We start from the raw sequence: 16575 nt of genomic DNA on the forward strand, positions 1-16575 counted from the left end.
TTCATCTTTGCATCCGAGTTTTCAGGTTTGAATCCTCTCACTTCTCTAACACCGCTTGTATAAGAAACAAATTGGACTTGCTTAGCATTTATACTGTCGAATATACATTTAGCCCAAATTGAGAAGGGTTTTTGTGATTTGGGCCATCAAATTAATCAGCCACACTGCACTCCTCAATTTTCGAAACCAAAAAGACCCAACAAAATAATCTGATAGCGAAAACATTCCAACAACCAAACAAAATTGAAAATTAAAATAAGAAAATCCAAAACTGACATGCATATTGGTACTGGTAGCTTTTTTAAACAACAATAGTGCCAAATGTTTTGCCAGAAATCTGTCTCCCAGCAGCAGCACCTGCACCCTGTCTCTCGGTTGTTTCATTGGACCATTTTTATATAAAAACCAAACTCGAAGCTGAATCCGTCGTGATATTGTATGTCTGAGTTTGAAGTTTGCAAAGTTTGATAATACATACATACATACATATATATATATATATATATATATATATAATATTAAAAGGTTTAGATTTTGGATGCTTTGACACACATTTTAAGATTTGTTTTGTAAGGGTCATTTTATAATGTATTTCAACGTACCGTCTATTTTTTTAATATTAACATAATTCATAAATCATCTTTATAAAAAATTAGACAAATTCAAAATAATTAAGACATTCATTTAATCCAACGGTCAACTAGTTTCGGATTAGATTGATTTTTAGTAGACATGATTGTTGAGGTAAGACATAAAAGATAGACGGTTTAAATTGTTAAAAGACATTATGGAGAAGGCTTCAAAAAATATTTGTTAAAATGTATGTCAAAAGCATGTGTCCCTAATTCTAAACCATTAAAAATAGAAGAGGGAGAGACCCCCACCAAATCTTTTGGCTTTATTTTCTACGTTGTGTAGTTTGTAAAGAATCTTGTCCGCTCAATCAAGGCCGGCTCCTTGGTTTGGGGTGGGAGAAAATAAGCCAGAGCAAAAAGGGCGGTCACCTTTTTCACTTTTTAACTACTCTTGCACATTCATTTTCTTTATGTTTATTTTGTATGAGAACGAGGCCAATTGCTTCAATTTTTTTGTTAACAAACGAGATTATATTAATCAAGGGGAGGTACTTTAAGCTTTTCATAACGATTAGTGGCTGCTTACTACAAAGTGCTTTCAAAATCAGCTTATTAAGTAATTGATTTGGAAGAAAAAAAAAATTGTAAATGTTTATATGGAGTTGATGATAATTGAGATTCCTATTTATGATGGGAGTTTAACTGAAAGGCATACGGTACTGTTCATTTTAACGAAAAACCACATTTTTACACTAAAAAGTCAATCCTGATACTATTCACTTTATTCTTTATTTTGTCTTTATCATTAAAACTCAAAGTTTTTAAAATCTTTTTCATTAGTTTTCCTATTTATGATTGGGATAGCTCGGAAAATGCACCGGCCACTAACGAAGCGTTATGCGAGGTTTGCGACTTCACGTATTTGTATTTATGTCTGATGTAATATATCAAGCAACAAAATTTCAGTTACAATTAGAAAAAAAAATGAAGAAATAAACCTAGCTCGAATAACAACCAACATTATGAATAAAGTCAAGAGACGTCTTGAGAGTATCGTGAATTTGGAGAGAAATTATATATTAAATCTTCATTTTTTTCATCTCAAAATTGTATATATGAATGACAGAAAAGATATAGGCTGAGTTCTATTATTTTTCTCTACAAATTGGGCACAGCAGGTACTGAGCTGTGGAGATGGATGTTTGAAGAGGAAATGGAGAGAGAGGAGACGATGCCGTTAATATGTATGGTGGGAATTGGGAAAGAACAAAAATCTAGGTGAAGTTTGGTGTCCGTCTAAAGATGCTTTTAAGGTCAATCACCATGAAATTAGGGAGCTCGGGAAAAGAGAGATGTAAATCTCATGGGATTATGGTCAAAGAGGTGACTTCAGGTCAATGGACACTTTATTTATGTGGTCCTGAATCCAACCAAAATGTTGGCATGCCTCCTATTACTTGTGTGTTTCTTAACTTTTATTCTTTTGGATTGCCTAATATTTGCATTCTTCTAACCTTAAAATGAGGATAATGCTCAGCCCTTCAATAAATGTCGTTAGATTAAGATTCGCATCTTAAATCAATTAAACCAAACTACTTTAACGATAATTAATGGGGATGAGCATCACCCCCACTTTAGGAGGGTGAGAAAAGCACTAAAAAAATATTTTGATGGTGAGTATTGTCCAATTATTTTATTACAAGGGAATTTAGAGAAAAGTTTAAATTTAAATTCGAAATTATAGTGCACGATAATGTTTTTAAACAATTGAACTATGAACTAGTAAAGATGTGTAAACTTGGTTTTTGATTTTGCTCAAACTTGTTTATCTTATTCGATCAACTTGGTCACCAAGCACCTAATTCGCACATAGATTTCAATCCTGCAAATTCAAAATAATATTTCTGCGGTTGCTGTGGATTCTTTGACAAAGCTTGAATTGGATCTTGTAGCTAAATGATAGTTGATCTATAACTTGAAAAGGCTATGGCCTTATATTTTGTCAAATATGCTACATGACAAATAAACATCAATTTGTAGTTGGCATGGATTTGACAACTCATGTATTTTAAATTCATAAGGAAAGAAATATCATAAATGGTATATTGACATTATGGTAAGAGATAAAAAAAATCGTTTTCTACATAAATGTTATTTTTTTATTGCAAGCAATATTAATCTACACTTAAGGGGAGGAAGATGGACGGTTTGAACCCAAAACGTAATGAGTTGAAAAACAAAATACATAAAGTTGTTGTTTAGATAAAACGAAACTTTATTAAGAACAATAAACGTGCATAGAGCATACATACAAAATGAAACCAAGAGGCTACACGCATGTAAAAGAAACACTACAACTTTACTGTTTTTTTCTCATTACGTCTTGATACAATTGATTAGCCACATCCAACCAACATGAAAGATAACACTCACAAAAACTAAATATGCAAGTTGTTGAACTACCTTCCATAAAGGCTTCACGAAAAAATATTGCACTATCATTTGATGATCTTGTAATCGTTGACAAAGAAGCACTACTCTGATTCACCTCCAACAAATGACAAGCTTCCTCGTCATAGTCCTTTGCCATGCCCAAAAATCATAAGAAATACAAAAACCATCCTCATCTCTAATTGCAGTTGCCGCTCAATAATTTGGGTTTGAGTCATATAGGCGCGACAAAGGCTCTACTCAACATTGTGAGATATCATCGACAATCACAAAGACTCTTCTCGCCTGAGTGAAAGAGCAACTATAACTACGAGCTAAAGACAATTACGACATAGACAAATATGGAGGGAAGATAGGGAAGAGCCAAGAATGATTAAGCCGACCCCAATGCCAAAGGAAAGGATCTGTAGCAGATATATTTTCTGTTTTTCTCTCCAACCACTATAGTTTTCCCTAATTTACATAAGAATTTGATTCTACAATCTCTACACTCATTTTAAATTTACTTTAACAAAAGAAAAGTGTAACGAGTTACGTTATCAATATTTAATAAGTATAATTGTAGAAACGAGAAATCATGTTTAAATATTACTGAAGGAAATACTAACATTACTAGTTCGAGTGTTTACAATTATTAATGATATTAACTCTACAACGATCAATGGTTGAGAGACGACAATTCATGCATGATCAAGGTAAGCTAAAACTTCATCAACTAAATTCAGTTGACCAAACGAAAACATATAACCAAATAATGACGGTAAGTTAAAAGAAGATCCTTATAATTAGTAACAGAAAGCACTCAATTAAGCTAGGTACAAAACATGAAATAGGTGATGTTGGAGGGGGATGGGAGGACCATACTACGAAAAGTAGACCAGCAAGCACCTGAAAAATAATGAGATGTAGCCTATGTATCCGGAATGCTGGCTCCTCTCTCTCTCTCTCTCTCTTTCTCTCTCTCTCTCTCCTTTTTATTTGTCAGTTACTCTCTGTCGTCATCTTGAATCCCCCGCTACCGTAGTAAAAAGGGGTGAAACCCCACTGAACGAGGGATTCCCTTTTCCTGAATATTATTAAAGGTACATTTTGATCCAAATATTTGATTTTTGAATTTTTTAGGTTAAATATTCAACGAATTTTTTTTTTTAGTACATCAATATTTTTTTTATTAAGGAAATGAGAAGTTCTGCTAAACAACATAATGGGCAGCCCAATTTGGTATCGAATTCGCCATCTAGGAGATTCAAACCTGAGACATCTCACTTTTAAGGGAAGAGGAATATCATCAGACCGTAGTACTGAGTGACTTCAACGGCTTATTTAGAAGTAGATTTAAAATTGTTCAAAGCGCTTTTGATAAAAAAAACATTTTTTTGAACTAATGATTAATAAAAATGCAAGTGAATTCTAGAAAAAAAAAAAAAAACACTTAAAATTGAAATGCTTCCTATAAAGAATACATAACTGGTACTTCTTGTATTAAACACTTTAAATGCTTTTGGAGCTCAAAAAAATATATTTTTTTTTCAAAAGCGTTTTGGTCATTTTCAATATAGAAATGATCAAACTGCTTTATAAAATGTTAATTAATCCACTAATTAAATCCAAAAGATAAAGACTTAACAGCTTGCAAAAGAAAATCTTGTTAATTTATGTCTTATTAATTCAATATATTTCAAAATTAAAAAAAAAACCAATAAATTTTTTATTAAAAAAAAAAGAAAAAGGTTAAATTATCGGTGCTAAAAACCAAACAGTGCTGTTTTGAACGTACCAATCTTCTCCAAAATTATAAATGATATTACATACATCACATATATGCCTACACACACACACACACACACACATATATATATATATATTATATTAAATGTAATGTACCGTTATATAATCCAAATTTGGTTAAATACGTACCAAGTTATCAATATGTTGTATTATCATAATTTTGGTGTGTAAAAAACTAATGGTAACCCAAAAGAAATGCATATTAAAACTTTATACAAAAAATATATAATATTAAATTATAATAAATTAATTATTAAAATAATGACATCTATTTTCAGAAGAGAAAAAAAGGAGAAGGACTAGACATAAAAAATTGAAGTTATAGAAAACAATTTCTTTTTCTTTAAAGTTTAAATTAAATATTATCTCTATTAATTAATGAAATTCTCTTTGTCAACCAAAAAAGGATGAAAAGACAACTTAGTCTTCTATGACACACAAAAAAATGATGGGCAATAATGTAATTTCATAGGTCTAAATTTTACTTTTTTTATTGAAGCCTCACCTACAGGTGATGTTAAAATATTTCTAATATTTAAAATTTAAAAAGAAAACCAAAAACAAAAACCTCCCACTCCCCCCACGTTCTCTCTCTCTCTCTCTCTCTCTCTCTCCCTCTCTCTCCTTCACATTTAAAAAAAAAATGTGTTCATACACACAAAGTGTGTAGGCAAATGCTAGTTGAAAATTAAGAAAAGAACATGGATAAAGATAAAACATTTCAATTATAATTTAGAAGGCTTCAAGAAAAAACTAAAAACCAACCAATGCTTAATAAATAAAATGTAGCAAGTGGCCCTTTACCACAGTGGTGGAAATGTGTTGTGTCCTTGCATGACGGTGTGGATTCGAACCTCTTTGGTGGCTAATCTAACATTTAACTTACTAACGCTATCGTTTCATTAAAAAAAAATTAAATTAAAATAAATAAATAAAATGTAAAATTTGAGTGGTTGACTCTAATTATCTCATTATCAAATGTTTTACCAAATTATGCAATAATCAAATTAATTAAAAAAATAACAACGATGTATGCAAGCAAAGGAAAAGTGGGAAGCCCCAAATCCCAAATTTTCCTATGTAAGGGTCGCTGAATTAGCTAAACTAAACCACTGCCTCATCCTTTTGGTTACTCGTTTTTGTGCCTCATCTTGTCATGTTCGTCACCGTCATACGGCTCACAATTGGTCCTCATTTTTAGGGTTTTTTTTTTTTTGAAAAAAATGATATTATTTACACTAAGAGGAAGGGTGTGGGTTTAGTCTCACAATAGTTAGCAATAATGTCCTAAGATCTCTCATTTACAAGTGAAGAGGTACCACTAAACCGTAGTACATAATAACTTCATTTTTAGGGTTTTGATAACTACTATTCATCCACGTTAATATAACACGCGCACACACACATATACATATATAATATGTAGAGAAAAGCTAATTGTGCTTAGTTTAAGCATGGCTGAAATGGGTTTCCGTTAAAGTCAAAATCTTCGCGTAGAGATTGATGGAATTAGGTTTTTAAGTGATGATATGATTAGGTCATGATGATTTAGCAGTAATCAGAGAGAGGCGCGGGGGGGGGGGGGGGGGGGGGGGGGGGGGGGATTGGATATTAACGTGTAAACTGTAAAGTGTTTGTTTTTATGAGCGAGGGTGTGTGTATATATAGATTGCATGGTAGAGACGATGGGACAAGTGAGAGAGAAAGAGAGAGAGAGAGAGAGAGAGAGAGTGTGTGTGTGTGTGTGTGTGTGAGCGAGAAGAGAAAGAGCGAAATGTCGTGGTCAAGACCCAGTTGGTAGGGTCTCTGCTGACTTTAATTTACTTTGTCCTTTTTACCCTTCCCCGTCTCTCTCTCTCTCTCTAGACTCAGCCTTTTTATCTCTATCCTTCCCTTCTCATATCTCGTACCACCCATTTCATTTCTCTCACTCACCACGATCACACACCACTTCTCCCTCCCCCTCTTTCTCCTACCCCCTCCTCTCTGTCTCTGTCTCTGTCTCTGTCTCTCGTTCATAGTTAGGGTAAAGCTGCTTTTGTGAAATGGAGGCAGAAAGATCAAAGAAGAGGAAGCAAATTTGTTTTTTTGAGGGGAATGTTGTCTGGCTCGAGGCCTCTAGCTAGATCTATGATCTCCATCTCAATTGGTGACAATTTTAACCACCAATCTTAAAAATTTTACAGTACCAGTTGAGAAAGATCATTGATTTTATGTTTAGCGACCTCGGACCAGGCTTCATTCCCCCCAATTACTGCTTCCAATCACACAGATCTTCACTACCCATCCCATATATTTACCCCGAGCATCCAAAGATAACATCTTTCCAGATTTCTGTTGATTTTTCCCAGCCTTCATATTTGTATATTTTTATGAACATTATTTTCTTTTTAACTTTTTCTGACGGCTTTTTATTTTTCGTTGAAGAAATTGTACATGGGTTGTTGACCAGGCAGAAGCAGATTGGTGTAATGATGAAAGGTTTTGACTGCTATTTTATGCTTTTTTTTTTTTTGGGCCTTTTAACTCTGACGAAAGTGGGGAAAGATCATGATTACTCTTTTATTTTTATCTCTAAATTTCGTGAAATTGGGCAGCACATATGCAGGGTTGCGTTTTCTTTGTCAGTCTCTAACTCTTTCAACAGGTTTTCATATCATTGGACTGGTTTTTTTCATGATGGCTTCAAGAATCTTCTCTGTCCACTTCTGCTTTCTCTCTCTCTAATCTCACCACAGCGACTTTTAATTGAATATTTTTTTTAGAAAACTTTAATGAAAAATTATAGGTATTGTTTATTTTAATGCAGGTTACATTTTTGTATTAAAAGTTAATTATAATATTATTCATTTTATTCTTTATATTATTTTTATCGTTAAAGCTTAAAGTTTTTAAACCATTTTTATTAGCTTTCTGTTTTTTATTATTGGTGAACACAGGGGTTAATTGGGTAGTTTAAATTTGCCTTGGACAACCCTAATTTTACTTGTGCATTATAGCACCGTAGCCCTCCAGTAGGGTTTCCACTTTACACGCTGCTATTACTGTCTCTCTATTAAATAATCTTGTTTAGTTACCATAAACATTTTTTATTTCATTTCCTTCTGATTAATATTTCTTATACGTGAATACATAATGCTGCAAAAAACATGCATTTGATCATTGTTCTTCTTTTAAATTTGTTTCTTTTGTTGCTAGCGGTAATGGGTTTGGTGGATTAATTCAGCTTTAGAGCGTTGTAATCTCCGGAGCTTTGTCTTGTTTGTACTTTATCTTAATCATCCATTAATTAAACATTTATTTGTCAGATTATATTGGATTTCTTCAGATCTGGATGATCTTAAAGATCAGATTTTTTTTTCTTTCTTTCTTGATTACGTTATTATGTCTTTGTATATGTGTCTTCAGTTTGCGTTGCTGTTTTTACAGTAGCTCTGAAAGATCTGATCATATCACACAAATTGAAAAGAAAGGAATAATCTATCAAGGGTGACAGATGTAAGTGAGATGTATGACAAAGTTGTATCTGAGAAGCAACCCAGTTGCTAACACTGTTGAAATTACTCTCTTTAAACTTTGAGTTGTCTCCAAACATAATGTGATTTTGATTGTGCTCCAAGGAAGAAAATGTCATGTAAAAGAGGAAAAAGGGCAAAAAGATGTGATAGATTGGACTTCTCTGACTCTGGTGGATTTCGACCCTAAATTAATTCTTAAATTACTGATAAGCAAGTTGTTAATTAGTAGCTTGAGTTTCCTACTTCAATTGTTCTATTATTCATACATTAATATATGAGTTAATATTGTTTGTCAGTCTAGACCATGAATATCTTTGGGAAATTTGGAAGTTGAACATTACACACACGTATGAATTAGTTGGTCTCGAGTATGAATCTACAATCTTATATATTATGGATATTTGACTCATACATTTTTGTTGGAACCAAATTTACGCACATCTACGAATGGATGCGAAATCCAATCGGAATTGTCCATGATCTCCGACAATGTGAGAATGGGGTTAATTGGGGGTGTGGTTGAATCACAATAGAACTGCATACATATCTTCGGGAAGGAGAATCCAACCCCAAGAGTAGTTCTATGAAAGAATGGTGTGATGAGTATTACATCATGAACCATCCTTGACATAGCCTATGGAGGGACGTTAAGAAGATGAGTTCTCCATGGATGTGTCTACATATAGACGACATCGTATATGTAAGATAAGCCTCTATTAAACATAGAGAGGATATCTGTATATTGTAGAAGATGAAAAATCATGAGGGTTTTGGATCATAAAAGACTTAGTGAGATAAATGCCCAAGCTAGGGTATTTATACAGATCTTGAGAGTCCTTGTAGGAAATGGGATCCCAATTAAATCGAGAGACTATCTAGGAGGGAATCTAGGATAACATACCCAATCCTCCTAGGATCATGATTACGTTGCCTAATCCCCAAGATATCCTAATTTGACTTGAATTAGGGTTTCTTTACTTGGGAGACATGTACTATTTTTAATAGGCTTATTTCTGACCATGGCTGCCTCTCTTCGTTGTATTCTGACTTTGTCTGAATTATCTGTTCTGATAAAGGCTAGTCTGATCCGACTAAGGTAGCTCTAGTCTGGATGCCTCATTCGGACTTCTTAAACATATGTGATATAGAATGTACTTGACCTAGTACGCTGGTACGAGGTAGAAGTAATTGTACTTAGGGTCGAAATCTCATATTTACCTCTTAGATGATTTCTGAATTGCCCTTTCAATCATTTTTGAGAATGATGTTGAGCCCATGTTAGAATGTTATAACCTACAATCCTTAGGTTGTATAAACTGTCCAGAGGCCGGATGGTGCATTGGGTTTCCGGGTCAAAGGCCATGTCCTCTTGCTCATAGCCTGCCCATTGTTACCATGCTTCATACGTTTCAGGCCTTCCAAGCTGCTAACCAAATTCAACGGAGTGGGCTAAAGGAGACTCCTCTGACATTATAACTTTGAATATTTAGACTTGTAATTACGCGAAGTTTGAAAGCTGTGTGTTATTCTGGAATTTAGGTTATTTCATGTACCGCAATGAATAGTGTAAGAAAAAACAAACAATGGTGAGGATCTGAAAAGATCATTTCTAGCTTTGGTTCATCTATCCTGGATATGCATTTAATCATGTATATAATCAAATAAATAAAAGTACTTATCTCTTGGAGCGTTACCCTGGTTTGGACCAAGGTTGTTCACTTGTCAAATGGGTATTCGAGTTGTTTTCCTCACTTATCTTTGATGATGCCTTCGAGAATCCCAGAAGATATCTAGGAATAGAGATATTGCATCCTCTTAGGAGTGCGACTATTTACGACGAACTCCAATCCTTAGATAGTAAGGACTATAAGATTATACGAAACTCTATGATTATTTGCAAGAGTAGGTTTCCGTATCTTTTGGGAACAAGCACGGTCAATCTTAGTGAGGCTCCGAAATAGGATGATGGTGGAATCACTGCTTTATTTGTCCAACTTTGAGGATAAATTTTTTTAATCCATGATCGAACTACGAAGGTACATTGATTGCCACCTTGCTCTGAATAGTTTTTTAGTAAGCTAGAGTAATTTTCAGTTCGGACTTCCTCATGTGTGGGAATCTAGTTCATAACGGCCATGTGGGATAGGTGTCATTTGGATTCATGAAAATCTTCTTCTTTCTCCATATGGTATGCCCCTTGTGTTTGTCCATTGCAAGCTAGCAATTGAGGAGGACAAGTGTGGAGTTGTCGCATAGTGGTTTGCAGATGACTTTTGTTTTTAGCTCATCAAGGCGAACTTGAATTGGTTGGAGCCCTTAGGTAAACCGCTGGCTTGATTGTTATTGTGTGTATCCTAAACTCATAGGTTGTGGCGGTGTGTTGTACGTGTTTGATATGGGTTGGAGGAAAACTTGAGGAATACCGCAGAGAAATCTAGCACGTGTGAAGAGTAGTAAACGATGATAACGTCTTCCACGTGGCTCGGAATTAAGTTCTCAAAAACTCTACAAAAGTCTGACATCCGTATCTTTGCGATAGTGAATGGAAAATAAATTAACTCACTTGGAGGAGGCACAATTTAGCTTGTCAATTTGGTAGTGCTACTGTAACTGGTTGGGCTGGCTTGCTGTTTATCTATTTTGCGTGTCAGATTTGAGACGATTATGCCTTTTGGAAAATTTTGAGAAAAATAAGAACATTATAGCTAGGGGTGGCCACGGGCCGGGCTGGGCACAAAATTGGAGGGACCGGACTAGACTGGTTTATAAAGTTATTGGGGTGGGGCGGATTTGGACTTTTGTAGAAATGGAACCGGACCTAACCTTGGCCCATTTTAAATGGGCCGGTTCCTACGAGCCACGGGTCCTGTTTTTTTTTTTTTTTTTTTTTTTTTTTTTTTTTTTTAACTTTGTTAGAACATAACAAAAGAAAAATCCTAAATGTAAGAACCACAATCAAAACTATCCCCGTATTATACTTTCTAAAATGCCCCAAAACACGTATTAAGATTAATAAAGATATTGAAAATCAATTGGTGAACACAAATAGAATCCAAGCAAATTCTAGATCTGGGTTACTCACAAAATTGTTCAAGTTTATTGGCTGCAATTCAAGTTTGGTTCTTGAATACTTAAAAATGAAATGTTGGGTTATGGAAATTGACTTGCAGATTGAAGATTCAAGGGATCGATGGAAGGCAAAAGCTTGAAATTTAAAAACACAGGTCAAATCTCAGCCTATATGCCACCTAAAGCATGAAAACAAGCTCTTTCCATTCCCTGATGATGGCAATAAAGTCGTCAATCAAGTCAAGAAACGCCGTAGAATCGACTGAATTGGACTAGATTGGGTGGTTAGCAGCAACATACTTTGAGATCATGGGAGGAGAGAGTTTCCGCTTGCCACGAGTGCTCTAGTTTTGGAATTTGAATGAGAAAAAGTCTGTCGGCTTTAAGGAGAGCAGATGGTGATAGTTACATTGAGGAAAACAAATGATGGTGGTTGGGTTTGAGAAGAGCAGATGGTGATGTCGGAGTAGGGATAAAGACCAGAGGTCGAGGCTCGAATTTCTAGAGGAGAAAGTTGAGTTAATTAGACCTTGGATTCGAGAGCGGAGAGACGGAGATAACATAAGTGATTGAAATAAGTGGTGGAGATTTAGTCTCCATGTAATAGGCGGTGGAAGCAATTCGAGTTGTGTACCCGTTTTTTCAGAGGTTTGGACTCGGCTCGCCTCGCTAATTAAATGGACCCAGCTCACCCTACCCCATTTTGAATTTTCAAAATCTATACCCGCCCCGAATCGGCTGGAATCATCCCACCCCACGGATCTTAAACCTGTTTGCCCACCCCTAATTGTAGCTCTACTTTTTTGGCTTTCCAGGGATAAATGGCATGTCACATGGCACAATTGAAAAAACTTTGAATCTTCGTTTTCTTAAAGTTGTGCAGCCCTAACGGGAATGTAGCTTCGACTGTCTTTGTTCCAAAAAATGGAAGCATTAGTTTTGCAGAAAATTCTTAAACTTTGAGACAGCGATCTTGAGCATCTTAAATTTTGTCTCCAACTGGCATTGTGTCAAAATTTATCCAGGAAGTCAATCTTCCGTTGAAAATCATTCAAGTGCATAGACTGGGTTTTAGGCATGATTACATTGCCCCAGTCTAATGTTGATGAACTCAAATTGATTTGCATGTAGAGTTCAGACAAGAAGTCTATAAGTCGAACCCGTGATGCAATGTTGGTCAGCGCGGAGCCAAAACTTTCTTTGCCTTTGTAAGGACGATCCCTGATCCTCTACTAGGCAGAGATGTCATATGTTTCAAATGTGATGCCCTATTTCATTGTGTTTTGAGTTATAGGCAGAGTTGTTGAGCTGCGTTGCAAGAATGTCATGGTTCATTGTTTAGTTTGAAGCTCTGATGGAACTCAAGACAGAATTCTGGAGTTGAACTTTATGCCTTTTCTAGGGGTGACTTGCCCCCAGAGATTTCTTATGGAACTCTGCTATGTTGGTCGAAGCAGTTGTGTCATTGTAGCAGTTACATATCTTTTTTGCAAAATGATTACAAATAGTCTGATTGTATTCTTAATTTTTTCATGCTGACATGATTTAAACTTTTCAAATCAATTAAGATATTGGAAGAAAATAAACAAAGGTATTAGAAACCCTCTCTTTTTGTGCTTGCGAGGAAAACTCAGTCCTTGATCATGAACAATAGCAGTAACAAGTCCATTAAAAGAAATTTTGCACATGAGTCACGAAGCTTGGTGGTGGTTACCAATTGCCAGATATTTGTTCACATGATTGTCAAGTACTATGAGTATTTATGTCCTTCTTGCCACCCTAGGTGTCATGTGTCATGTGTCTTTGTACTAGAAAATCATGTTCTCACAATTTTTATTATCAACTACAAAGTATCGATAATATATGTTTAATCTCCGTCATCTAAAGAAAATGAAAATTTCCAGCAAAATATGAACTTAGTATAAATGAAGATTTCACCAATTAATCACTACCAGAAAATAGGGCTTGCCCTATGAAAACTTTTACAATGAACAGGATTTCATCGGTTAAACAACCTTTACTTGACGAAATCTCCAGTTCATAAAGCAAATCTGGTCAACAATTCGGGGTTACTGAAAACCTTTACGAGACGGACAATATCATGCAACAAAAACTTATCCGTCGAGCAAGATTTTGGCACCAAGAGAAAAAAAATGGTGCGCAAAGGTTTTCTAGTAAAGGTTCGTAGGCTTACAATTCTGGTTCGTTGAGCATGGAAGACGATGACGTGTTAAAAATTTAGTGGTAAAGCCTTTACTCGATCGCATCTTAGTGGTTGCCTTGCGAACCATTCCATAAGGCAAACACTAATTCATGAATTAGGTTCATGCCGTCTTCTTTCTCTCTCATTTACTCATTTCTCTTCTTCCCCTCCCCCGCGTTGCTTCTGTAATCTTCCCTCCCTCTCTTTCTCACACACACACCCACACCCTCTCCTTTATCTCTTCGTCTCTCCATTAATTGAAGGTTTGTTTGTTTTTATCTGTGGAATAATTTTTTATTTAAATGTATGATTAATTAATTTTGATTTATGTAGGTTTGTGATTGGATTGGAAGTCAATTAAAGGAAATCTATGTATTTGTCTCTTAATTATAAATAGTAAGTTTGAATTTATTTGATTGTGATATTTAAATTGTGTATTATATGAAATTTTGAGTTTGTGTGTCATTGGAATATATGTAGATTAGGCAACTTTAATTTAGCAGCATTAGTTTAGGAAATTATGGTGTGAAATTTGTTAAAATTTCATAATTAACAGTTTATATGAAGTTAAGGTGTTCATTAACTTTGGCGGTTGTATGGGTGGGCTTAACTGCTTAATAGATTTTTTTGGCGAATATATGAAAGTGAAATAAAAATAACTAGGCTTAATCAGATAAATGGTCCCCGTGGTCATAAGGTATTTGAAAGATAGCCCATGTGGTAAAAAAAATTCAGATTTAAACCCCTTTGGTCTAAGTCTATTAGGATTTATGCCAGAAATTAGAACTTTTGTCATTTCTCCATTAGTAGCTTGCAGGTGGGTCTCACGAGTACGACGAAGATGGTCATTTCACCATTTCCATTTCATCCCTTACATAAACACAAGTTTTGCACCCAGTTGCCCATCAGCTTCCACACCATTGTCATAGATAATTGAGTGAACCCTTTTTCTGTCTTGCAGTAACATCATTCCAGCACATAGCTCCACAACGGAGCAATAAGCCTCCAAGTTAAGATCGGATTTTTGAGCCCCCGACACCATTTCCATGGCCAATTTCAGATTACCCATTTCGCAGTACTTGTTAATCTTAGTGTTCTTGTCTGCAACTTCGGTGATGGCGGGTGCGGCGAGAGAGTCGGAGACGCGAAATTGGGCACGAGAAGGGCCCGAATTTGGAGATAATATAGGGGTTTTTGAAGAGGGTTTGAGGAAAATGTAACCATTTGAGGGTCTAAAAGATTTTGATTTGTTTTCATGGCGAGGAAGAGGAGACATCGACAACAAGTTTGGCGATGCGGTTGTGGCCATCATCATCATTCTGAAAGGAGATCAACGGAATGGATGAAATGGAAATGATGAAATGACCATCTTAGTCTTACCCGTGAAACCCACCTGCAAGCTACTAACAGAGGAATGACAAAAATTCTAATTTCGGGCATAAATCCTAATAGACTTAGACCGCAGGGGTATAAATCTAAATTTTTTTACCACAGGGGCTATCTTCCGAGTACCTTATGACCGCGGGGACCATTTATCCGATTAGGCCAAATAACTAAATGTATTTGATTGAAATGTTTTAAAGATATTGTATGAGATTGCAAATGACCACAAACCTGAGGATGCAAATGTAATTTACCCAAATATTAACTTAGTATTGACCAAATTTTAACGGTATAACAACTTGTGTAGAATGGTATTGACACCAAATTAACAAGGTTTTGACTTGTGTCCTATAATGTGCTCAATTGTCATTTTCTTAAGCAATGTAAATATCCAGCATAAAGTTGACTTAATATCGACCACATATAGACAACGTAACAACTTGTTTAGAATAGTACCGGCACTAAATTAACAAGTGTTTGCCTAATATATAATATGTTCTTAATCTTCATCTTCTTCTTAATTTGCTTAAGATTTCATGGCACATTGTAACTTATTTCTCTCAAAATGTGTGGCAGTGTGAAAGGGACTGGTATGGTGGGGGGCCTCTGTAGGGTTGTGATGATTTCGTGTATGATTTCCTCTAGTTTGCTGTTACATAGAGGATTCATATCAGGGTGCAGAAAACTGTTAAGAAAAAGGAACAGAGGATGATGAAATGAACACAGGTGATTGGAAATTTGGAAAGGGAAGGGCAACAAGTTAAATTTGAATCAATGTTGGGGGATTCCTGGGATGCTATCCACACACCCTATTTTACTTTTTACACACTCTTTGATAATTTCTGTTCGTTGATCTTCTTCCATTCATCTAATCCGATGACCGAAAATTAAAAAGGTGTGTGAGAAGTAAAATGGGGTGTGTGGATATCACACCCCCTTCTATTATGCTCCCCGGTTTATACTCAGGGAGTTTGGCTGTTGAGTAATTGATTAAAAATATAATGAACAAGAATTAAGGGCCAAAAATTCTGAAGCATAACATACCCTAACTTAATCGTCACCAAAGATATATGAGGACCAGCCCTGATGGTCTGGCGTGTAGTTCATTTGTATGCCTCTGTCTCTGTCTCTCTCACTCATGCAATATATTTTCTGTCTCCAATTTCTGAAGCTGGTTGCATATGCAACACTAAATGCCTTTAATGGCTTCTCTGACCTTTTCAGAAGTCTGAATCATTTTACCATAATTACAAAGTGGAGTCAACATCAGCAGTTACGCCATGGATTCCTCTTTTTCCCTGACTCTGATATATGGCATTGTCCGTGTATTAATTACTCGGACTGTGATGTTTCAATTTCGCAGACTGTTTATGTTTCTTCTGTAACCAAAACCCAATGCCACCATTTATCAATTTTTTATTTTTAAATGTGTATATGTATATGTTTTGTGAGTGTGTGTGTGTGTGTGTGTGTGTGTGTATTTTAAAATAATTTCTGAAGACTTTGTAATTAGAACTACTCGAGTACAAAAGAAAATGTCAGCTTAAATGGTGCAACCCGTGGTTGCAACACGCATACAGACCTCATA

At 35.4% G+C, this 16575-nt stretch overlaps 1 protein-coding gene across 1 annotated transcript; it reads right to left on the minus strand.

Annotated features, from left to right (window-relative positions):
* Positions 1-14475: 14475 nt before the first annotated feature.
* LOC137712292 (pentatricopeptide repeat-containing protein DOT4, chloroplastic-like) lies at positions 14476-14913 on the minus strand. The gene has a single exon (XM_068451395.1). The coding sequence runs from the start codon at positions 14911-14913 to the stop codon at positions 14476-14478; it is 438 nt and encodes a 145-aa protein (XP_068307496.1).
* Positions 14914-16575: the final 1662 nt, after the last annotated feature.

Source organism: Pyrus communis, chromosome 13, assembly GCF_963583255.1.
Source record: "Pyrus communis chromosome 13, drPyrComm1.1, whole genome shotgun sequence".
Taxonomy (NCBI): Eukaryota; Viridiplantae; Streptophyta; class Magnoliopsida; order Rosales; family Rosaceae; genus Pyrus; species Pyrus communis.

Excerpts from the sequence above, each read along its gene's own strand:
- LOC137712292 (XM_068451395.1), bottom strand. The coding sequence starts at position 14,913 with ATGGCCACAACCGCATCGCCAAACTTGTTGTCGATGTCTCCTCTTCCT.